This window comes from Caretta caretta, chromosome 1 (genome assembly GCF_965140235.1).
Source record: "Caretta caretta isolate rCarCar2 chromosome 1, rCarCar1.hap1, whole genome shotgun sequence".
Lineage (NCBI taxonomy): Eukaryota > Metazoa > Chordata > Testudines > Cheloniidae > Caretta > Caretta caretta.
In genome coordinates, this window is record NC_134206.1 from 21,635,560 (window position 1) to 21,662,052 (window position 26,493).

Genomic DNA, 26,493 nt, shown 5'->3' on the forward strand with positions numbered 1-26,493 from the left:
TAGGATTTCTGTCTCAACGGTCTCTCCCCGCTGCCCCCCGAAGGACACTGCAATGTTCTCTCTTGTCACCCTTTTTTCCCCATACAAAGGGTGGCCCTTGGGGAAGACATTGAGGTACCATGGGATGCAAAGAGACACTGCAAAGACAATACTATTCCACACTTCTATTTCACCAGACCTGGCTGTGCATTTAAGTAACTAGTTCACACAGGATTAAATCCAGGCCCCAGTGAAGCCAATGGTAAAATTCCCATTCATTTTAATAGGGCCAGTATTTCACCTAGAGCGTCTTGCTGGGAGCAGGGTTTGGCTGAGGGTAGGCTGGCTGCTCACACGATCCCCAGCAAGATTAACACTGTATGGGTGTTCCAGGAACTGACCTTTCCCTTGGTTGCCTTTTGTTAATCAGATTTGAACCTCGGAGGGTATCACAGTCCTGGGGTACAATCCAGACCAGTGAAGGGTTGTGTCACTGCCTGCCCTATAAACCTTAGGTGCCTCACAATGGTTTGCAATTGTAGCTCCCAACTGTGCTGCTCACAAACAGCCTACCAGCATGCAGATCACACCCTAAGTGTCTGTGTGTGTGCTGGACAGTTCAGGTTCAGCCACTCTAACCCCAGCAGACTGTCTACAGCCCCACTCTTGCTTTCACCAGCCTTGGTTACTACTAGCAGGGTGACCCCAACACTCCCATGCCCAGATTTCCCCCAAAATATGTGTTCTGCAGTGTCCAGTCCTCTCCTGGACAGTTTAGCTATTAAAGTTCATGGCTCCTTACAGGAGCCAATATTCAACAGTTTGTTACTTTAACTGGAGTCACCAAGCAGTTCAAATTTTAAACACAGCACTGGATTGATTGGTTTAGATTAAAAATTAAAAAAAAAAAGATGATTAACAAAATAAGATGGAATTTTAAGTAAATGCAAGTATGAGAAAATTAGAAATGGTTATAAGTAAATAAAAGTGAAAACATCTCAAAGTCTAAAACTTAATCTAGCAATTTTCAGTTCAAGGCTTTGTTTAAGATGGACTTTCTCACCCACAGACTACCAACAAAATGGTGACTGTCCCAAAGGTGCTTGTGCCTTTGTCTTCTTAATTGAAACAGATAGTTTAGGGGTCTCTTCTCCTGTCTTTTACAGTCCAGTGAACCTCTGAAGTGGATTCTTCTGAGGGTTACCCTTCAAAGTAAAGTTTATTCAAGCAGTCAAGGCAGCAACATGGAGTCTGGTGGTAAAGGAGGCTGCATGTTTTCTTTCCCCACTTGTGTTTGTTAAAATGCAAATTATTCTGTTTCCTGCACTCTTCTCCCTGTTGTCGGGGACCCTGTTTACTACTTATATGTAAACTGAGGTAAAACACATTCCTTTGTTTAACAACCTTTGCCTAGGCAGGGCTGTCTGGTTTTGAACATGTGCTAGTAACATCATACAGGGGAAACTCACAACTTTACATCATGTTGCTATACACATTTCACCATGATATTATTGACCAGTGAGTTATTAGAGTTCAACTGATACCTCACAAGGCACATTTTGTACAAAATGTTTGTACAAAAGTTATTACAATAGTGTGTAGGGTGTGAACCCAGGGGTCCTTTTGGTCACAGAGGATCCCTGGCTACTTTGGGACAACCAGTGTGGCCAAGACATCTGCAGATACTATGCCCTTCCATTCCCTATCCTTTACTCCCAGCACCTTACTCCTACTATTCTGCATCTGATTAATGGCTGTGTTTCTATCACATTGATGAGCAGCCAGTCACTGATGGACCTGAATGCTTCTATAATACAAGTGTGTGCAATGGAAACAGGAAGCAAGACAGAAATTTCAGTTTTAATGTGTGCAGAGCTGAAGGGAATGATCCTTTTGGCTCCCAGATCTCCTCACCTCGCATAAAAACAGAACTGTACAGAGAGGTGGGAAGTCATCTGTGTAGTCATCTTTCTCCCTTAACTACTGGTGCAAATTAATATTTGGGTCCACACACCCCTGGTCAAAATATTCCACAAATCCTTTAACCCTAACCAAAATCCTCCCTCTTCTGTTTAGTCCTAATCTGCTCCAGGTTACAGCTCAAGGAAATAGCATATTGTCTAAAGTTAGAACAACTAGTGATCAAATACTTGTGTAGGTTCATAGGAATATAAGAATTGCTATATCAGATAGGCTCATCTAGTCTGGTATCCCGTCTCTTAAAGTGAGTAGTTCCAGCTGCTTCAAAGGAAGGTGGAAGAATTAGTGGATAATTATAGAATAACCTGCCCATACGGGAAGTTTCTTCTCCACTCAATCAGTAAGTAGTTGGCTTATGTTCTGAAGCATGATGGTTTAAAACCTCCATTTTGAAAACAGTTACAGCTAAGGTAGCTACATAAGGCATGGCTACTGGCTTTCTCTTTTGTCCGATTATTTTTGTTCAACATACAGCGGTTCCACTTAGAATACATTTTAGTAGAAGAGTTATTTGCCCAACAACATGACCTTCAAAGACCAGATTTTATAAAATATATGAAAGTCTGACATACACCTCACAACAGCACAGACAAGGAAGCCATATACAAACGCAGGTCTGAGTCTTAAAACTAATCTCAAAGACTCCAAAACAATGGGCAGATCAAAAGGACAATTTGCTACTTTCTAAATACGACTGAAACAGACAAGCCACGGACCATAAAACATAAATGGCAAGCAGAATATCTGAGTACCATAGATGCCTGGGTGTATATTCTTCAAAATTCACACCACTGGCTCCTCCAAACTTTCATGAGGAGAACGCCAATGGAAAGTAATCATACACTTCTTCTACTCTCCAATAACTACCAAGTAAAGGAACTAAAACAGCTCTCACCTCTGGTGGCAAGGATTTGAGCAAAGAGGTCACCACATATATTTTATGCTGTTCAGTGATGTAACCATTTTGGTCATACATACAGAATACGAGCATACAGAAAAGCTTTGACTTGTGATAAAAACGTGCTTATTTTGAGATTGCCCTTCTCAAAAAGGAAACTCTTGCTTATACATTGAATATAAACACCTGCATACTTACCCATGTACAGCAGCTCTGCAGCAAATCCATATATAAGTTTACATAACCATTGCTGTTCCATGAAAAAATACTGCACCAATTTCCTATGACTCAATATTTGTATTTGTACATAAAATCATACCAATGTGCTGTATATCTCTGTTTGTTTTGTACGTATGTTTACCTGACTGCAATAGTACATGCTGCAAAAGTAAACAATACAACAAGAAGGATTACTTGTTATAATTCAATGTCACATGTCCATTAGGTGTGAAACTTCGCCAGTCTCCAACACAGTATTTGATAAATTACTTAACTGGTACTTCATTCTTGTACCTTTCATCTGATGGATTACTGCTTCTCTGTGAAATATTAAAATGTCATTCAAGTGTAATTTTAAAAGTTCTGGGGGCTAATAACTTCCATAAGGCCTTCTTGAAACAAGTTTAATAGGCTTTTTTTAAAAACTGATATATTAAAATAGAAGACTGAAATTAATTGAATAGTTTCAAATGGTAAAATATATTAATAATGTAATAATGAGATTTTGAATGGTTTAAAAACAGTTATGGGAACTCAAAGTCCAAAATATGAAAAAATCTTTATTAAAATTGAAATGGGGAGGAAGTGTGGCTTAGTGGTTTCAGTACATTACTGGGAGCCAAGAAGTCCTGTATTCCAATTTAGGCTTTGCTAAAACTCACAGTGTCTCAGATTCTCCATCTGCAAACCAGGATCAGCAATAGCTCCTGCATCACAAGTGTTGAGAAGATTAGCTAGCGGGTGGAAAGCAGTTTGAAACCCTAAAGCATTATACAAGTCCAAAGTGAAAGTACAAAACTTCAGCAAGAATCTCCGTGCAATCTTACAACAGGTTCAGATCAGCTCAAAACCTATTTCACTCTAATATTTCCCATTAATGCAGCAACACTGAAAGGTCAGTTGCTACAGCCATTAAAATATTTTTCATGGGTTTGTAACTCTACTAGTTTCAATTTAAGATACAGAGGATGGAAACCTGTGTGCAAGCAGTGAGCAGAAATGTAATTCCCCCCCACCCTTATAAACAGCGGTTTTAATAGGTTTTATAGTTTCAAGACAGAGGAAAGTAGAAACAAAGTTGGAGGTAGTTTATATGCATTTTGACATGCTCTATTTTGCAAACAGTTTGATTTTTTAAAATCATTTTCTGGGCACTAAAATGATAGCAAATTTGTTTAGGATGTTAATTTTTTAAAGTGTTTTTTAAAGTATTTATTTTATACAGCAACCAAAGGAACAACTACATCCAATAAAAACCTTCTAATCCATTCATCTAACATCAGAGAAGAATGAATCACTACAGTCCCAATTCAGCAAGACGCTTAAGAAAGTACCTAACCATAAGCATGTGATTATTCACAGGGAAATCAGGCTCCATTAATTTCACAAGGACGACTAACATGCTTAAGTACCTTGCTGAACAGGGGTCCAATCCCTTTTAATTTTTCCTTCATACCACTAAGGCTGCTTACAGGAATTGCTGATCTGCATTTACTGCACCCGTGACTGAAATCTCCATTTTGATGCACTGTTTCTGCAGCAGGTATCGCAGGTCAGACAACTTTGCATACGCAACCCCACTGGCATAATAAAAATGAACAAACAATAATATAACCAGGAGTTACCAATTTGACAATCTGATAAAAAGAAAATGCAGTGCTGCTTACGAAGCTCCATGTATCACTCTCCAACTCTCAGGTTCAGCATATGGAAGATGAACACTAATTTACTCTAATAATATATTTGTCATAGAAGGCAGATAGTTGCTCAATATACTGAGCACAGAAGCCATGCAAGATTTAACAGTACAAAAATCTTGGCCCCTTCAGGGTACTTCACAGTGAGTTTATGCATCTCGATCTTTCGTAAGTAAAGTAAGCATAGAGAGAACACAAACAAATCCATTCAATGACTGATTGCAGACATAAGGAAGCCTGCCATATTGCGTACTTTCAGAGTTGTGCCAGGCATGCACATTTCATTTTGCATCTTGAAGATGACCATATTGACGCAAATTAAAGTGAACAATCAACATCATTTTGATGACTTCAGCCCTCCATGATGCAGCTGCCAACCCTCTTTGGAATTGCTCCCCTTGGCAGTCCTTTGGAACACAACTGAAACCTAGGAACGTTCAAGGTGTGCTATAGGCCAGTTTACAGATCCAGATGGGATATTATTATTCCCTCCAACCCCCCAAATTTTTTTTGCTGAAAGCAATTTGTTTTTTTAATTTTTGGACAAAAATTTCTGCAAATTAAAAAAAAATGTATATGGCAATTGAAAACTTGTTTTGGGTTTTCATTTTTTCAAGAAACACCAAAATTATATTTAATTAAACCTCATTTTTTCACAAAAAAGTATGCAAAATTTTTCATTGAAAAAACTACAAACATCTCTACTCATTTCTTTTGTTTTGCCTCTCACTTGTTTTGCTCTTAGCTTTTATGGTTTGCATTTTCTTCTCGTTTCCATTGATTGATACCCAAACGGCTAAGGTTGATCCTTCAGTGCAGCCAGTATCTTGTCAGTACAGCTCATCCTTAAACTGAAAGGAGGTGCACAATTTCCCCCAGATCTAGCAAAACCAACCAGTGCAAATATGCACACTCTGCAAAAATTAACTAACAAGCACAGAGCTTACTACAGTACCATGACGAATCCCACTCATTTCAAAGGGATAACTACACGCTGTGTAAGTGTTTGCAGGATCAGGCCCATAATGCAAAGGGGAGGCCAGCTAGGAATCCTGAAGGTATGTCTGAAACAGCTCCTCTAGAGAGAGCACCAATAGCAAGGGCCCATGGAGGCTCTGAGGGGAGTACAGTCTCTGGAAATATATTCATTTGGCTGAATGATCAAAGAGGAGTACAAAATGTAGCTAAAATCTGAGTGGTTCAACAATCCGTAGTCACTGTGGCCTACCTGATTAAATTCAGGCCTAAGAATCTGGAATTCTAGAAGCTTGCCGCTGACTTCCTGTGTGACCTAAGAAGTCACTAAAATACTTGACTAGTCATTAGGCCAGATTGAAAGAGAGAGACAGAGACAGAGACCCATGCTCAAATCTTTTCCCTCCATCAGGCAAAGGGGGAAATTAAATCTGGGTCTCCACATCTCAAGTGAGCGCTGTAATCACTGCAATAAAAGTTATAAGGAAGCGGCTGCCACCACCTCCTCCTCATGAAGTGTTTTGTTTTATGCTTATTAATTAGTTGTATTTCATTAGCCACTAGGATCAGGTCCCCATTGTGATAGGTGGCTGTACAGACAAGTAACAAAGAAAACACTAGCAGCCCAAGGGAGCTCACAAAATGCCAAATGGGATACAACAAGTGGATGACACGGACAAATGGAGCAAGGGTGGGTAAGGAGGATGAGATAGGCAATAAGGCAAACAGAGTCTAAAAGAGAAGCAGGCAGACATTCTATATACGCTTCCAAAAGTGGAAATGAAACAACTGGAGCTTCTATATTCAGCCCTAAATATTGGAGAAAAAACAAGCAGACTTTTTTTCAATGCACTTTTTGTTTGATGTCTTTTCTTCCCCTGCTGTCAAACACAGACTAATGTTTTAACAGGTAATCAAGAATCATTCTTTAAGTTTTCACTTTTGACAAGTGCACCCAAAAGCCCAGGTGTCTAACCTGGCAGTCCTGTTTCCCTTCCCATTCCACTGTTTCGTCAGCTTTGCTGAACCCTCAGGGCCGGAGGCAATGTGATGAAACAGAAACTAGCAGACTGTACATTAAAGATGCTCGCACCCTAGGACAGTCCCAGGAAGAGAACTACAAGGAGAAGGACTCCTCTCTGGAAGCGAGCTGAAGATGATAAAGGAAGACACAGCAATGCTTCTACGGATTTGGCATACATGCTAATATATGTGACAGAAGAGCTACAAGATAAAATGCTGTAAAACAATGGGATGCTTCAAAAATAGAGCGCGAGAGACTACTTGCTCTTTAGCAATCCCAAAAGCAAAATCTTCCCTTAGAAAGACTTTTGGTGAAGTGATCATAAGACGGCCTTTTGGTCAGACAAGGCCATTGAAGCTACTAGAAAACACAAGGACCCAGGAGTTATGTGTTTGAAGCAAGGGTGCATTTTTTGTTTGTTTTTTGGAATGCCACATGTTTGATCATTCAGCAGAAACATTTCCATGATTCAGCGTTTTCTTCTTTGGCTGATTCATGCCTTTCTGACAGGTTTCAGAGGAACAGCCGTGTTAGTCTGTATTCGCAAAAAGAAAAGGAGTACTTGTGGCACCTTAGAGACTAACCAATTTATTTGAGCATGAGCTTTCGTGAGCTACAGCTCACTTCATCAGATGTAACATGAAAGCTCATGCTCAAATAAATTGGTTAGTCTCTAAGGTGCCACAAGTACTCCTTTTCTTCATGCCTTTCTGTTTCTCAGTATTATTAATGTAACGTTTCACTTATTGGCATTCAAAGTTTGGTTAATAGTCAGCAACTGATGATAGAAATCACAATAGTTAGCATCCTGCCTACAGGTTTGATCACATAGTGATCCCAATTTTGGCCCAGATTATTTTGAGTGTAAAGTTTCCATTTCAAGGACTGCATTGATATATTATAGGGGACTTAATTCACCCCACGGGAAACTCCACCATAAACCAACAGATTTTATTGATCAGCAGGAAAACTGAACAGATGAGAGTCAGTTTTACTCTGTTGATAGTTGGGAAAGCAATGAGAAATTACAGACAGAACAGAGTTGTCTGCAGAGTCACAAACACAGCACTGAAATGGTCCATCACATAATCAGTACATATAACACCTTACAGAAAAATATTTTATAATTTTTTATAAAATGTAACAATTGGCACTTTTCTACACATCCTTATTTCTGCATAGACTATCTCCTTTTCTTTTAATTTCAAAGGATTCATCCAAATAAGGGAGAAAAACAAATTATTACCAGTGATTGTAGTAGCCTCTGTGTGCTTAGTTTTTTTTTGTTTTGAGAGTATTCGTTCGGTTGGTTTTTGTTTTTTTTTTAAAAGGCCACAATTTTCAAAAATGTTTAGTGATTATGTGCACCTCAATTCTGGGGTACCTAATCTGGGTAAGTTCTAAGTACTCTCTGAACATCAGGTACCTTAATGATGTATGAAGTTAGGCATCCAAAAACAGATGTCCAAAATCAGAGCCTGTTTTGATCAGGATGGCCAGTCATTCATTTACCAGCAAGGCTCTAAACAGCAGAAAATTTAGCTTCATCATGCTAATCAGAGATTTGTGAGAAGCAGACTCTGAAAAAATGAACGAGTGGGCACGGAGCAGGTAAGGCTGTCAATAATGCAATATAAAATACAGTGATATTATCCAACATGGAAGTCTCTCTTTCTCGCACATACACACACGTCACATGGAAGTCAATAGCAAAACTGATATTGACTTCAGCGGAACAAGGATTTTACCCAGACATTTCACACTTACTCCAGCTATATAGTTTGTCTGTGCTTTCCATGTTTGTTAGCTCTCTTCTTTGTGTGTAAGAACTAGCGCTGAGAAATTTACCAGACTCCTTCTGAGGCACCTGGCATGGTAGAGCCAGGGTTTCTGTTTATAGTGACATTGCTAAATAGTTAGCCTCTTTTTTTTTTTAAATCAAGCTGTTTAAAATCACTTAGGTTATGCTCAAATATTTTAGAACAATTTTTTAAATGAACTCCTTATCCTAGCAATTTTGTAAAATAATGTTTCTGGTCACGTAAGGGGCCAGTTGACCCCTTACTAATACTCTGAGGGTTGGTTTGGTTCATGTCACCCCATGCCAGGAGGGGCGGGGCCAAGAAGTCAGGATCCTGCAACTGACAGGGCCTCTGGCCAATCAGAGAGCTCCAGACCAGGGCCAGTAGGAAGTAGCCAGCACCCCAAGCCAGTCTGATTGGCCTGGCTGCCTGGTCCATCAGTTTGACCAGCTTTTAATCTATGTCATGTGTGCCATATTAATTTTATATCAGTCTAGATTTTTAATCAAAATGTCATAGAGTACCAAGTCACAAGCTTCACAGAAGTCTAAGTATATTACAACAACACTATTACCTTTATCAACAAAACTTGTAATCTCATTAAAAAAATATCATGTTAGTTTGATAGGGCAAGTTGGGCAAGTGTTCAGAATACAGCAATAGGCTTACTCAGCAAGACAGGCATCTGAAAATACTTCAGAGCTCTGTTCTGTTCATGTCATTGCTTTCCCATTGAATAAGCTGGTTAAATTCAAGGTTTCAGTAGTCTCTCTCTTCAAAGTCTTCCATTGGGTTGGACCAATATACCATCAAGACCACTACTCTGCCTAATTGCAACCTTCCATAAAAGCGGTGTTCCAGTAGAACATTGGAACAATAGATGCTCAATAACAAAACATATGCGTGTAAGAAACTGAGTTTTCACAGGGAACATGGAATGTGGTTCCAGAAGAGTAAACAGGGGGTCTGTGAATCTGAGCATTTTCAGAGGAAATCAGGGTATATCTACACTACGAAATTAGGTTGATTTTATAGAAATTAATTTTATACAGTCGATTGCGTATGTCCACACTAAGCGCATTAACTCAGCAGAGTGCGTCCTCACTACCATGGCTAGCATCGACTTACGGAGCAGTGCACTGTGGGTAGCTATCCCACAGTTCCCGCAGTCTCCACCACCCATTGGAATTCTAGGTTAAGCTCCCAATGCCTGATGGGGCAAAAACATTGTCGCAAGTGGTTTTGGGTACATGTAGTCAGTCACCCCTCCCTCTGTGAAATCAATGGCAGACAATCATTTCGCACCTTTTTTCCGTGCTGTCAAGGTTCCTCCCCCACTCTGAACTCTAGGGTACAGATGTGGGGACCTGCATGAAAAACCTCCTAAGCTTATCTTTACCAGCTTAGGTCAAAACTTCCCCAAGGTACAAAATATTACACCCGTTATCCTTGGAATGGCCGCTACCACCACCAAACTAATACTGGTTACTGGGGAAGAGCTGTTTGGACGCGTCTTTCCCCCCAAAATACTTCCCAAAACCTTGCACCCCACTTCCTGGACAAGGTTTGGTAAAAAGCCTCACCAATTTGCCTAGGTGACTACAGACCCAGACCCTTGGATCTTAAGAACAATGAACAATCCTCCCAACACTTGCACCCCCCCCCTCTCCTGGGAAATGTTGGATAAAAAGCCTCACCAATTTGCATAGGTGACCACAGACCCAAACCCTTGGATCTGAGAACAATGAAAAAGCATTCAGTTTTTTACAAGAAGACTTTTAATAAAAAATAGAAGTAAATAGAAATAAAGAAATCCCCCCTGTAAAATCAGGATGGTAGATATCTTACAGGGTAATTAGATTCAAAAACATAGAGAACCCCTCTAGGCAAAACCTTAAGTTACAAAAAAGATACACAGACAGAAATAGTTATTCTATTCAGCACAATTCTTTTCTCAGCCATTTAAAGAAATCATAATCTAACACATACCTAGCTAGATTACTTACTAAAAGTTCTAAGCCTCCATTCCTGTTCTGTCCCTGGCCAAGACGACTACAGACAGACACAGACCCTTTGTTCCTCTCCCTCCTCCCAGCTTTTGAAAGTATCTTGTCTCCTCATTGGTCATTTTGGTCAGGTGCCAGCGAGGTTACCTTTAGCTTCTTAACCCTTTACAGGTGAGAGGAGCTTTCCCCTGGCCAGGAGGGATTTCAAAGGGGTTTACCCTTCCCTTTATATTTATGACACGTGCGGACACCATACCAGGGCAAGCATGGAGCCCACTCAGCTCAGCTCACCATCACCACTGCTGTTGAGTCCTGGGTGCTGCTGTAAGCAGATCATGCAGTATGACTGCTTACTGTCATCATCCACCGCTTCCGCTGCAACTCTGCTCTCCTACTCTTGTAAATGAGCTCAGTCTCAATAGCAAATTTCTCCATGTTGTCATCCACCATTTCCACTGCAACTCTGCTCTCCTGGTGCCATGAATCCACCTCACAGGTCCTCTCATCGTTCTGTATAAATATCTATTCTTGTGGCACCCGTCGTCATCCACTGCTTCTGCTTCAACTCTGCCCTCCTGCGGACGCCATACCACAGCAAGCATGAAGCCCGCTCAGCTCACTGCTGCTGTCAGCATTGTAAACACCTCGCACATTATCCTGGAGCATATGCAGGACTGGGCTAAGAGATGCCAGCACGAGGACGATTTTGATGAGGACATGGACACAGACATTCCTGAAAGCCCGGGCTGTGGCAATTGGGACATCATGGTGGCAGTCGGGCTTGTTGACACAGTGGAAAGCTGATTCTGGGCCCAGCAAACAAGCACAGACTGGTGAGACCGTATAGTGTTGCAGGTATGGGATGATTCCCAGTGGCTGCAAAACTTTCGCATGAGTAAGGCCACTTTCTTGGAACTCTGAGTTGCTTTCCCCCACCCTGAAGTGCAGGAATATCAAGATGAGAGCTGCCCTGACAGTTGAGAAGCGAGTGGTGATAGCCCTGTGGAAGCTTGCTATGCCTGACTGCTACTGGTCAGTCGGGAATCAATTTGGAGTGGGCAAATCTACTGTGGGGGCTGCTGTGATCCAAGTAGCCAATGCAATCATTGACTTTCTGTTATCAAGTGTAGTGACTCTGGGAAATGTGCAGGTCATAGTGGATGGCTTTGCTGCAATGGGTTTCCTTGACTGTGGTGGGGCCATAGACGGAACGCATATCCCTATCTTGGCACCGGACCACCTTGCCAACCAGTACGTAAACTGCAAGGGGTACTTCTCAATGGTGCTGCAAGCACTAGTGGATCACAAGGGACGTTTCACCGACATCAACGTGGGATGGCTGGGAAAGGTGCATGACGCTCGCATCTTTAGGAACTCCGAGCTGTTCAAGCAGCTGCAAGAACGGACTTACTTCCCAGACCAGAAAATTACTTTTGGGGATGTTGAAATGCCAATAGTTATCTTTGGGGACCCAGCCTACCCCTTGCTCCCATGGCTCATGAAGCCATACACACGCAGCCGGGACAGTAATAAGGAGCAGTTCAACTATAAGCTGAGCAAGTGCAGAATGGTGGTAGAATGTGCCTTTGGATGATTAAAAGCTCGCTGGCGCTGTTTGCTGACTAGGTCAGACCTCAGCGCAACCAACATTCCCATTGTTATTGCTGCTTGCTGTGTGCTCCATATCTGTGAGAGCAAGGGTGAGATGTTTATGGCAGGGTGGGAGGTTGAAGCAAATTGCCTGGCATCCAATTTTGAGCAGACAGACACCAGGGCAATTAGAGAGCACAGCAACATGTGCTGTGCATCAGAGAGGCTTTGAAAACCAGTTTCATGACTGGCCAGGCTTCGGTGTGACAGTTGTGTGTATTTCTCCTTGATGCAAACCCGCCCCCTTTGTTGATTTTAATTCCCTGTAAGCCAACCACCTTCCCCACTTCGAAATAAAGTAACTATTGTTTTGAAACCATGCATTCTTTCTTTATTAATTAAAAAAAAGGGAGATAACTGACAAGATAGCCCGGGTGGGGGAGGAGGGAAGGAGAAGGCCACATTGCTTATTGTAGCCACACTACAAATCAAACTGTTTGAATGACAGCCTTCTGTTGCTTGGTCCATCCTCTGGAGTGGAGTGGCTGGGTGCCCAGAGCCTCCCCCGCCCGTTCTTGAGCATTTGGGTGAGGAGGAGATGGAACTTGGGGAGGAGGTCAGGCGGTCATACAGTGGATGCAGTGGGAATCTGTGCTCTTGTTGGCTTTCCTGCAGCTGCACCAGACACTTCATCATGTCCGTTTGCTCCCCCACTAGCCTTAGCATCTCCTCCTGCCTCTGCTCTTCGTGCTCACTTAATGCTTTCCTAGCCTCTAACACTGAATGCCTCCATGCATTCAGCTGTGCCCTATCAGTGCGAGAGAACTGCATGAGCTCGGAAAACACCAGTGATTAAATTACCCTTATTGTTAATAATGTACACCTTATTTCCAGTATGAATTTGTCTAGCTTCAACTTCCAGCCAATGGATTATACCTTTTTCTGTTAGACTGAAGAGCCCACTCTTAAATATTTGGTACCCATGTAGGTACTTATAGACTGTAATCAAGTCACACCTTATCCTGCTCTTCGATAAGCTAAATAGATGGAACAATTTGAGTCTGTCCTATAAGGCACATTTTCTAATCCTTTAATCATTCTCATGGCTCTTCTCTGAACCCTGTCCAATTTATCAACATCCTTCTTTAATTGTGGGCACCAGAACTGGACATAGTATTCCAGTAGCAATTGCACCAGAGCCAAATACAGAGGTAAAATAACCTCTTTACTCCTACTAGAGATTCCCCTGTTTATGAATCCAAGGACTGCATTAGCCTTTTTAAAAAACAGTATTGCATTGGGAGCTCATGTTTAGCTGATTATCCACCACAATCCCTGAATCTTTTTCAGAATCACTGCTTCCCAGGATAGAGTCCTGCATCCTGTAAATATGGCGTACATTTTTTGTTTCTATATGTATACATTTACCATATTAAAATGCATATTGTTCACTTGCACCCAAATTTATCAAGGAATCATTGAACTGTCCTCACCATTTACCACCTTCCCAAACTGTGGGTCATCTGCAGACTTTATGAGTGATGATTTTTGTTTTCTTTTAGATCATAAAGAAAAATGTTTAATAGTGTAGTGCCAAAAACCAATCCCTGTGGGACCTCACTAGAAACACACCATTTCAATGAGGAGTCCCATTCCAAATTATATTTTGAGACCATCAGTTAGCTAGCTTTTAATCCATTTAATGTCTCCCATGTTAATTTTATATCATTCTAGTTTTTTTTTAAATCAAAATGTTGTCCAGTACCAAGTCAAATGCCTTATAGAAGTATAAGAATATTACATCAACACATTAGCTTTTATCAACCAAACTTGTAATCTCTTCAAAGAACGATATCAAGTTAGTTTGAGAGGATCTATTTTCCATAAAGACATGTTGACTGGCATTAATTACATTACTCTTTGTAATTATAGTACCCTCAAAACATATTTTTTATTGAATCCTGTATCAACCTCTCCATTATCTTGCCATTTATCAATGTCAGACTGATAGGCCTTGTCAAGGTTCCTCCCCCACTCTGAACTCTAGGGTACAGATGTGGGGACCTGCATGAAAACCTCCTAAGATTACTTTTACCAGCTTAGGTTAAAACTTCCCCAAGGTACAAATTAATTTTATCCTTTGTCCTTGGAATATCCACTGCCACCACCAAACTCTAACTGGGTTTACTGGGAAATGTAGTTTGGAAACCTCTTTCCCCCCCAAAATCCTCCCAACCCTTGCACCCCACTTCCTGGGGAAGGTTTGGTAAAAATCCTCACCAATTTGCATAGGTGACCACAGACCCAAACCCTTGGATCTTAGAACAATGAAAAAAGCATTCAGTTTCCTTACAAGAAGACTTTTAATAGACGTAAAAAAGAATCACCTCTGTAAAATTAGGATGGTAGATACCTTACAGGGTAATTAGATTCAAAACATAGAGTATCCCTCTAGGCAAAACCTTAAGTTACAAAAAAGACACACAGACAGAGATAGTCATTCTATTCAGCATAACTCTTCTCAGTCATTTAAAGAAATCATAATCTAACACATACCTAGCTAGATTACTTACTAAAAGTTCTAAGACTCCATTCCTGTTCTATCCCCGGCAAAAGCAACATACAGACAGACACAGACGCTTTGTTTTTTCTCCCTCCTCCCAGCTTTTGGAAGTATCTTGTCTCCTCATTGGTCGTTTTGGTCAGGTGCCAACGAGGTTACCTTTAGCTTCTTAACCCTTTACAGGTGAGAGGATTTTTCCTCTGGCCAGGAGGGATTTTAAAGGGGTTTACCCTTCCCTTTATACTTATGACAGGCCTATAATTACCCAGATCATCCCTTTACTGTTTTAAAATATTGGCACAACATTAGAGTTCTTCCAGTCTTCTGGAACTTTCCTGGTACTCCAAGACTTATTGAAAAATCAACATTAATTGTCTAGTGAGCTCCTCAGACAGCTCTTCTAAAATTCTTGGATGCAAATTATCTGGAGCAGCCACTTTAAAAATGTCTAACTTTAATAGCTGCTGTTTAACATCCTCCTGAGATACAAGTGGAATGGAAAGTGATATGAATTCCCCAATACAGAACAGAAATATTTATTGAACATATACCTTTTCTGCATTATTACTGAAAATTCTACATTTCCATCTAGTAATGGAGTGATACCATTCTTTTTGTTCTCAATACACTTAAAAAAACCCCTTCTTATTGACCATAACTCTGCTGGCTATAGATTTCTTCTTGTGTCCCTTTGCTTCCCTTAAGAATTTTCTGCATTTCTTAGCTTCTTATTTAAGTTGATAAGAAAGCACTCCTTTTCACTAGAAGAAGAGCCAGTAACTCTTGGAAAACACCCTCTGGCTTAGTAATACTAATGGTAGTTCAAACCTGGGTTTAGCATTAGCTCCTGAATAATTTTAGTTTCACATGGTTTCTAAAATTAAGTGAATTTTGGTGATTTCAAATAAGTCTGTTTGAGATTAGGGAGTTTTCAGCCCAAAATTCAATGCAAAACCAAGAGAAAATGCTCACAGAAAATCTAGTGAAGCAAAACTTCTGAGGTTAGCACAAAAAAATTCACTGAAGAGCCACTCATTGCATTTCTCTGAACTAGAGAAGGTACTGGAAAAGGTAAGATAGATCTCTATACATTTTATTCCTCATTTATCATTTCAGGTCCCATTTGAATCTTTGACAAATTCTAAAAGCTGTCAAATGTATCTTTAAAGAACCAAGGACCTGACATTATGTTGGTTATTGCAATGCTAACTGGGGAACCTGTGAGGTGCTAGGTGCTTTCCACTCCATCTAAAGTCAGTGGTCACCTCCTAGTGACCTACATGGAAAGGCAAGGGTGCCCAGCACCTCACGGGAAGCGCTCTTCCCCTAAACAATTACTTCTTACAGTTGATGTAATTTTATCGAGACTGAAGTTTAGATTCCTATTATTTCTCCTTACATTTTAAAAATATCGTCCCCCAATACATTACATACAAGAATTGAACTTAAACATTTTCTTTTTATTCTAATTATGCTCTTTATATTTCTCATTGTATTTTCATTGTGAAGTATCATCACTGCAAACATGGCTTTACTGCTGCTAAACAAAAAGGGACTAAGCCTTCTTCAAAAAGAGATTGAATGAGATTGTTTTCCGGATCAAAGGACAGTGTGGTAAGTGAGTACCTCAAAGACACCTACAGTTTTTAACCTGCACCTTTAAACTAGTGGCAATTTAAAAGGTACCCATGAAAGAACCAATAGCTCTGAAACCTTTCTCTGATTAGTCAGTCAACTGCTGTACACTGAATCTCTTATCCGTATGTAATGCAGCTAATATTCAGAAAGCATCCATATTAGGAATGATACCCTCCTACCAGCTTTTTACAACAGTTACAAACAGTATTACCATCTTAACACTGGTCAAAAAGCAAGCCCTCCCAGGATATATCTACACAGCAGAGAAAAACCTGCAGCTGGCCAGTGTAAGCGGACTTGGGCTCATGTGGCTATTTCACTGCTGTGTAGACTTCTGGACTTGGACTGGAGCCTGGGTTCTAGGACCATGTGAGGTGGGAGGATCCAAGTGCTCAGGCTCCAGCCCAAGCCTGGAATTCTACATAGCAATGAAACAGTCCCGCAACCCAAGCCCCAGCTGCAGGTGTCTAGTTGCTATGTAGACATACCCCCAGTGTGTTTACATACACTCCCTCCTCGTCTCACTGTCTCCACAATGCCCGCTTTACACAGAGGAAACAAAAGTAAAGAGATTATTATTTGAACGAGAAAGGGTGGGATGGTCAGAGGAAACTGATTGTCCGGAAAGAGTATGATACAAAGGATCAATAAAATCCTATCAGGAAGTAACCATATCAATCTGTTTCCATTGCATGTAGGCACAGAACATTACCTTGCCCTAGAATTTGTTGCTAACAAGCATTAAGATGACTACAGGTAAATACTAGTGAGGACACTTTGTTAAACACAACAAAGACAAAAAGGTGCGTTCAGACAATAAGAATGTGTGCTACATGAAGTTTAAAATACACAATTCAAAAGTAGAAAGACCTGTTTGTGCAAAACTTGAAATGGGTTATTTTATTTTATCTTCATATAATGGTGTTGAAAATATGCAAGTATACTTTTGTATTGTGCATTGCATACAACTGTATAACAGTAAAGTACATATACTGGAGAGATCTTTTAAGTGTGACCAATACGGTACCTTTTAAAAATTACAGTAAGAACACACAGCATTACTGTCCCCTTTGCATATTCTATGTCTTACATTGCCTACAAAACTGGTTACTAGTATGAGATAGTTTTTTCTTTCAACTTTTTTCCATTTTAGAAAAAACACATTAAGGAATACAATTTCTGCCTCACTGAAACAGTGTTTTGTTTTGTTTTTTAATTCAATATTTTCCTGCAAAATAAGGGCACTAACTAGTGATATTGCTTTTTCGTTTTTTTCATTTTGGCTTATTTTGTATGTAACATTCATATAAATTTGGTACATGATTCATGAGAAGAATTTATAATATATTTTTAGAATAGTGTGTATTATTGGTCAAATCAAAAAAATCCAAAAGCAAAAATCTTAGCCCTTCAATATAAAATTAGTTTAAATCTAAAATAGAGCTTGTTTACTTGCAGCAAACAATGCATCACTTTTCTGGATCATGAGGAAGATAAAGTGTAGCCCCACTGTCAGAAGACCCAGTGCCTTATTGGTTTCCTGTTCTGTGAAAAACATTAAAACCATTTCCATCAGAGAATTGATTTATTCTCCAAACAGAGCATGTCTTCGTTTGATGTGTTTTAAGGACAGACAGACTACACTGCAAGCTTTACCCAATAACTACTAGAATATTTCAGATTACTATTACACCCTGATTTTAAAAAAAATATTACACCCTGGTTAAATAAAAAAATCCACTATTTTAGAAAATGAGTGTGTTTGGTGTTAGTGTAATACAAGAGCTTTTGAATGAGATTAAAATGTCTGATTCAGTCATGAAAATGCATGCATCGGTGGACAAAGCATTAACGCTTTTTAATATTAACAACCATATGAATGTCACTGAATTTCATTTTACAGTGCTTTGTTTTCTTGGGAGCAATTATAACTAAGAATAATTACACAAGTAACTACAAATTCTGGACACTAGTATATTTTAAACTTCAAATAAAACTACTTTGCTATTTGAAAAATTAAATCAGTACAAAAATGAAAGCTAAAGTCAGTTACTTCATACATACTTAAATTTCAAATAGATCTTGCGGGGGGGGGGGGGGTTTAAGAGAAAAATCAGTCATACCTTCCATCTTTATTTTTAAGCATTAAATATTTTCTCTATTTAAAAACCATATGATTATTTAGCTTGAGAAAGCAAATTAAAACAAACTCTCCAAAGAAGCATGCACAATACAATACTTGTGAAGCCACAGGGTGGCTAAAACAGATCATAATTCTAAACAAACATAATAGGAAGTTTAGAGAAGTTGTATTTATAAATACAAAGCAGTATGAAAAGGAAAAACTCTTCCCAGAGAACCCCAAGGATTACAAAGACCATATAGAAGCAGAATTCAAATGACAGACATTATAAACTGACACACTGCCCTTGCATAAAATCTTCCTGAAGGCATCATTAAACAATAATCAAGACCCAGCGTGAAAAGTTGCCAACAATAGCAAATCCTATTTTTTTGTTGTTTGAGAGTCTTCTAACCCATTTAGATTTACAAGAATAGGCTCACCTGTACTGGGTTGCACCAGCCATGGGGACAGGTGCACTCTGACCACCACTCCCCTGTGGTCCCCTTTGTCTTAGCCAGAGTTTTATGGGGGCTCTTCCGCACACTGTCCCACAAAGTAATACACTTACTCCTGTTGTGGGTCAGACCCACGGGTCCTGAAGAGGGCACAGTCTGAGAATTATAATAGAGACCCTGGGGGTTCTGTTGCCAACCACAGGCGCAGTGGGCATCCCTCATCAATGAAGGCAAACTTCTGCCAGCATCCATCCCATCAGACCCCCTGCAGCAGCTGTGTTGCTTAGTAAGATATGCATTCATGTTGTACTGATGTCTAGTGTTTCCCTTGGCCAGCTTTGATAAAAGCTTTTCTCTTCTTAGCAGATGTAAAGTCCTTTTTTTTGTGGACCCTTCAGTATCTTTGACAGCTGCTATAAGCAGTGCATCGTGGGAGCACAGAGAGCAGAGCTGCACAGCATTATCTGCTGGCTGGTAGCTCTTTGTCAATAGATGACTCAACTCACAGAGCAACTTGACAGCATCCCTGCTTCAGGCAGAAGCAATCAATGCTCCACACAGCTGGGATACAAGGCTGTACACTGTGTTACAAACCCGTTTCTGGATGACAAACCATAGTGGAAAAATACCCTTGCAATTTTCATTCTAATTTAGCACTTTCCTAGCCTATGCTGGCAACACGCAGGCATGTACTGAAGCAGATATACATGTAAGCTTTACCAGCAGGATGCTTTCCTCTGGAAACAGTAAAAATAAGAGTAAATAACCAAAGTCTATTGAAAAAAATATACCTTTCCAAAGAATGAAAAACAGACATAAGACTATTTTTCTGCCTTCCTAAAAAGATCATAACAACAAAATTCCATCAGTAGAGGACACAGATAATGAGTTCAGGAAGATTATTGTCTACACTAAAAGTTGAACTATAAGATACATTCTATACTGTATATAAACACATAAGAAAACTACACTGAGATTAAAATACAAAATTAAAGGTCTTGACTTGAAGCTTTTAGGAAAGATTTATTAAATGGGCATGCGTATCCTTAGCAGCACATATATCTGGGAAAGATCTCTGTAATCCTAATTAAATGTTGGGGGTGAGGGAGGAGTAGAGGAGGGAAAGTTATTTCCTTCATTGCTTGTGAATGCCTTTCGGATGCACAATAAGGCATTTTAAACGAATTATTGAGTTTTGCTTACTGAAATGGTTTCATCACCTCACATTATGTTGTACCCTGCTTTGTAAGTATTTTGAGCTTAATCGTCTTCTCACTTATAGCAGTTTAAATAAGAAAAAACTCCACTGAAATCAGAGGAGTTAAACATCAGGAGATCTGGGGTAAAATTTTCAAAAGGGCCCAGAGGAATTAGAAGCCAAAGTCCAGTTTCAAAAAATCACATAGTCACTTAGGAGCCTTAGGAGTCACTTTTGAAAATGGGTCTTAGGGGCTTTAGAAAATTTTACCCTAGGCCTTTATCTCAACATTTTTTTTTTCATCACCAAAGATAACCAATTTTTTTAAAATCACAAATACTGAACTGTGTCATGGAATGCTTTTAAATTGAGAGGGTTTTAGAATTCTACATTAGTCTCTCACTATAAGAAATTAAATGTACCCAGTTCATAAATGACGTGAATATTTTAGCATTTCAAAGGCTACCATAAATTCAAATATAAGACCATGATGACTCTATCTTAAAGTATTTTAACTGAGAAAAGAATCACAGTACCAAATCATTTAAAAAAACACTTTGATGCAGTAATTTTCACTATTGCCCAATTATTAACCTCAGTCTCTCAAAGACTAGACCCTTGTAAAGGGCATTTTGATTTAGCTAGGCAGGGAGTCTTCACTAAAAATCGGTACCACTGTTGTTTAAGTAGAAAAAATATTTTATCTGCATAGTGACTCAAAATGCTGTTTAAGGGGGTGGCGTTTGAGTGTCACCTGTTTAAATCATCAACAGTGGCAACTTTTTCCGAGTCATAACGTATGACAAATCGATTTGGGTACGAAGTGTGTCCCCTGAGAAAGGGTATAAGGTTGCTTAGAGCCCTTTGTACATAGCTTACCGAAAGTCTTGATTTGACACTCTTATGCACAAAAGTAGACTCAATGGACAAGATCCTCAACTGGTATAGACTGGCATAGCTCCGTTGACCTCAGTTTATACTCATGTGCGTAAAGCACATGCGCATGGTTGGAGTTTAAGCAGTGATTCTCTCCTGTGGCTTTTTGGGGGCCAGCATGCAGCTCTTTCAGTCAGCAGATCAGAAAAGCACTGCTCACAGAACAAGTGGAGAGTGACAATCACAAACAACCCCTGCACTGAGAAAACAAGAAGCACCCCACTATAGTGGAGTAAAGACAAAGATGAAAGGTTTGCACTCTCACAGATTAGTGAGCAGCCATCTACATCCCCAGAGACTAACAGAGAAGGGAGGAAATCACACTCTCTTCCTAGCAGCCAGAGTGGAGGAAAATGAGGATATACTCTAGAGGGAAGTCACACTCACCATAATGGAATCGTGGTATGAAATCCTGAGACAGCATGTGATGAAGCTGAGACTCTAACAGAATGTCTCCATCTCATGATATCACAACATGGATGTCCTACTGTACTTATTTTGGGGTGCTCTGTTTCTCCATTCAATGATTAAGTCTATCTATATTAGATACTTATATGGCCCCCATTACTGTAATAGCTGAACAGGTCACATTCTTTAATTCTTTAATTTCTCTTCACCACATCACTGACAGGTAGGAAAGTGCTCTCTTTCCCATTTTTCAGATGGGGTACTGAGGCATAGAGATGCTAGGTGATTTCTCCAAGCTCACACAGGAAAATCTGTGGCAGAGCTGGGAATTGAACCCAGGTCTTCCAAGTATACCACTGGACCATCCATCCTCGCACTTAACTCTGAAGTGCTCCAGAGTTGGAATATTACGGCCTGAAGGACTAACTGGTCCCTGCTGAGGAGATCCAGACACAGATGAAGATGTCCAACCAGGAGTGAGACAATGAGAAACGATTCATATAATCTGCTTCCAATGTGGCTCTCACTGCGCAGAGGCAGCTTTCAAGATTTCCACTCAGGACACATGATCAGCTTTCAGTCAATAGCTTTATTAGGTTCAAATGTGTATTGTTAGTTCAGAATGTTTTGTTCCACAGTCTGCTATCATCACTCTTTAGTGTTAATTTTTTTCAGAAATCCATACTCGGAATAACACTTTTTGCAGCAAACATATGTCCACAACAGAAGATCAGGAAGACCCATGAGGTTACCTAAGGTGATTTTTCCACAATGGAACATTCCAAACACTATTTTCTCCCAAATTCACTTATATCATAAGAAGGTCTAAGTTGAGACGGACGCTTTGCTACATTTACTATAACCAAATAGACTGCAAGGGAGAGCAGCAGGAGTTGCAGAATTGTGTGGCATCTATGTCAAAACAGGCATATATCATACACCTGGCTATAACTTACCAGCTAGGTAGTGCCGTCCCCTGCTGCATGCTTGTGACAAGCTGCAGTGGAAAAAATGTGAGAGACATGCTTCACTGACAGTCATGCCACACACAATGTTAATCATCCCTCTGACATTTTGGATGAACAATTGTATTCAGCTGTGTTCTCAGACCCATTTTTGTTCCTCTCTGAGGTCTGAAATTGCAAGAGGAGCAGACACATTTTTGCAGGTACAATTTAGGCCACTTATTACTTGATAAACTAGTAAGTTCTTCATTTGCTGGGACTAAGTATCCTACTGCATTTCCAAATTGCCTATGTAAAATCTGAGGCCTGTGTTTAAAAACCTGGCCCAAACAGGTATGCAGGGTAAATACTGGCAAGTCTAAAGGGAATATAAAAAAAGGTTCTAAATATCTTTAGGTAGTTTTTACTCATGCATGGAAAGTAAAAGGTATTCAAGATGTCCAAAACATCTGCATTCCTCCAGTGCTCAAGGATAACTAATAGGGTGACTGGGTGTCCAGTTTTCGATCGGCACACCCGGTCGAAAAGGGATCCTGGCCGCTCCGGTCAGCGGTTGATTGTCCAGTTGGCGGTGCCACGCAGCAGGTCTGGCTGGCTCCCTGCTAGCCACCGCACCATATGGCTCCTGGGAAGCAGCCGGCATGTCCCCCCTTCGGCTCCTATGTGGAGATGCGGCCAGATGCGCACCACACCATCCACAGGTGCCGCCCCCACAGCACCCATTGGCTACGGTTCCCAGCCAATGGACGCTGCGGGGGCGGCATATGGGGCAGAGGCAGCATGCAGAGGCCTCTGGCTGCCCCTATAGCATCAGCTGTAATTGAACCATAATATTAACTATGGGATGATATGCATTTTTGAATTAGCGCACTGTTCAAGTACATATGTCCAACTATTATGCTGATTTAATAAAATCAACTGGTGTACAGAACAAACCTGGATATCATGCATTATGTGTGCTGAACTGTGTTTGATCCAATACTGATTACATGGAAAACATAATTGATTTGGTTTTAAAGACGTTAAGGCGGTGTAATAAATGGATTGAAAACGTTTAGTTGATAGTATACTTATAATTGGTCTATACCAACTCTGCACACGAAACAAAAATAAACATTGAGAAGAATTTGCTTTGTGGAAAACAAAAAATTAATAGTTTTGAAAGGGAAGCTTGAAGCATGGGTGAAGATGATTTAGATGTAAGAAAAGATTTTCCCCTCCAACCAAGAATGCATCATTATGTAACCATAAAAAATACACAGTGAAAGAACAGTAATAAATGCAAGATAGACCATAGCTTGAAATAATATTTACAAGTTATTCTGGCCCTACAGCTTCTAAAAATATTTTGATAGAAAAATAACAAGAGAAGTAATCAACGTGAGATCATGCCTATTCAAGACAGTCAAACTTACTTTTTCTTTTTTCTAAAGGAAGCACAGTCTAAGTAAAGAGGGAGACCAGAAGAACGGTTTCTGAATAAAGCACTAGACAGACTCAAGTGACCTGGGCTCAATTCTTAGACTTCCTATGTGACCTTGGGCAAATCTCTTCATCTTTGTCTCTCATTCCCCCCATTTATAAAATGGAGACAATGCTTCCTTTAAGCAAGATCTCCCATAGCACAAGTGATACAGACTTGTTGCTTTGGAGCAAAAGGACTGGGGGGCTCTCCTCCAGCCCTGCCTTCCTCACGTGTGAGAGAGACACAGGACTACAGCCACTTTTGCTTTCGAAGTACAGCCTGGCAGAAAATTAGTTCACAGCAAATATTCTCTCAAATCCCCAAAACAAATCTTTACTCTTACTGAAAGTTCTGTGGCACCCTCTGTGTTGTCCCAGAGCTGATGGACCTCAGGTTTTGAAGGTCTCAAAGAACTATTTCAAATTTAGCCCTTTGCATGCCTTGCATCCCTGCATGCCCAAGGTCACTGCTTCCTAAGGGCAGCTGCCAGAGGCACAGCACACACATGCTCATTCACAAGCTGTATGTCACATGCCCTAAGGTTAAGCATAATGAATGATAATTTAGAAGACATTATGAAAGAACAAAAACAAAAATAGAGGAGTTATTACATCTATGGAACAAAGAAAGCTCTCAACTAGGATGATTATGTTAAAGTCAATTATATCAAATCAAGGCAGCCTATGGTGCAGAACAGAGCATTAGGTTTAACAATTTCATGTAAACAAATATCGGAGAATCATAGAAGTTAGTAGTGAAAATACTTCTTAGATCATCTATCAATGCAGGAATGTCCCCTATAGTACTTGTAGACTTCAGGTCAGCAAAGGCTATTGGTATTACGCAGTTCATAAATTCAGCCCTCGGGGGAGAGAGACTGCTTTGTTTTATTGCTTTAGTTTGTTCAAGGTTAGACAACTAGAATCACACAAATTAGAGATCCTAAAGGCCTATTAGGCCATGCTCCTGCCAATGCCAACTGTTCCATTCAATCTCTCCCCTAGCTTTGTCTATTTTATGATTCGCAGCAGTGCAAAACTGCTGTGACATCTGAACACTTCCAATGTTAATTAGATTAGCAATATCTAAATCCCTACCAGACTTCATGGACTCGGTCTCTGTTCCCTTTTGTAGGTGTACAAAGCTCTGCCTGGGAATGGTAGACTTACTTGTGGAGAAGGTGGGAAGGATGTTGGGTGATTATTGAAAAGGTCATGATGATTTTGGTGGGAAAGTTTCATCAAAGTCAACTCTTGCAGACTTTCCTAATTGATGACTCTGGATTCATCTGATTTTCTCTGGAATTCTGTTTCACAGTCAGACCCTTTCAACAGAGAATAGCTGCTCTCTTTACTACTGCTTTTCATTCAGGGCTTTGTGATCATCATCCCAGTGTTAAGGGAGACAAATTGGTGGCCCAGAAAAATGCCTAGATCACTGCCGGTAACTGGAATATCGATTATCATGCTCATTGCCACAAGCAGCTATAAGTCCTTTGTAGCAGCCTTAGCATAACTCTGCAAGGCGGGGGGCTGGGGGGGAGGGACGGACGGACACACACACACCCCACGAGGATTGAACATGATCTTGACCATCCTGTTAGGCTTTTCTTTTAAACTGCTTAAGTATGCATTTTAAAAAACTAGAAGTCTAGCTATATTTGACTGCTTGTATGTAGAATCAGAGCTGCACAACTAATGGCTTGAAATTGCTTGCTTAAGAGTTTTGGGGTTTACATGGTTTATTTTTTATTTTTTTTGATTGACATGTTACTGTAACACAAGCATAAAAATGGTAAAAACTCTTGAGTTGAGTGGGCTTATTCGGTGAACTCATTTTAAGAGCCCCAGTGGCAGATGGAAGGCTAGCTACCAGAAGTCGATTGCTGACCACTCAAAGACCACTCCAGACTCTCTTGGCAGTTTATAAGTTGAGATGCTGACTCTAACATAGCTGTTTGAAGATTATGACCAAGATCCTAAACTGGCAGCGGAAGCAGACTTGAAGCCAGTAGAGGAACTGAAACACAGACCTGATGTGCTCACAAACAGCTTAAAACCATTGCTGGGTCTTGCACCAGCTGGAATGGAATGGAACCTTTGCATTGTTTTCACATTTAGCTTCCTACCTACCTGAGTGACCAACTTTCTCCCCAAGCCATGACTCCACACTTAAATTCAGAGGGGCTCAAGATACCCAAAAAGGGGCTGTGACAGACAAGGCACTGTCTGTAATAATTTATGAATACTGAATAGCGACTTGGTAATTGCAATGATTATTGTATGAATAAACTGATTTACTTTAATAGCAGGCTGTAAGGAAAATAAGCAGGAAGAATAGTTCAAGATATGTCATCCTTCACATCCCTTGAGGGTTGTTACAGGACAATGGCAGAGCCATTGACTCTGAGGTGTGTGGCTTGACCTCCTGTGGAGCCTATCGAACTGGTTTGACAAGCAGAAACAAAAGCCCAGAAACTGACAAAAACAAACTCTGACTGGATAAAAAGAGACTCTCTTTCTAGTGCTGAGATAGTCACTGGGGAGCTATTCACGGACACAATCCTGCTG

The 26,493-nt window shown here is 40.3% G+C and overlaps 1 protein-coding gene across 23 annotated transcripts in view; it reads right to left on the bottom strand.

Moving 5' to 3' along the window:
* The window catches only part of DLG2 (discs large MAGUK scaffold protein 2), a 1,511,004-nt gene that overhangs the window by 606,457 nt on the left and 878,054 nt on the right, over nucleotides 1–26,493 (bottom strand). The window contains exon 1 of one of the 23 annotated variants that reach the window (XM_048841019.2): nucleotides 18,937–19,346. The exons of 18 other annotated variants lie outside the window; for them this stretch is intronic. In XM_048841019.2, coding sequence (XP_048696976.1) covers nucleotides 18,937–19,254 — 318 coding nt within the window. In that variant the 5' untranslated portion in view covers nucleotides 19,255–19,346. Of the gene's footprint in view, nucleotides 1–18,936; nucleotides 19,347–26,493 lie in introns of those variants that run through there. 4 more of the 23 variants (XM_048840930.2, XM_048840968.2, XM_048841034.2 and 1 more) reach the window with 4 other exon arrangements.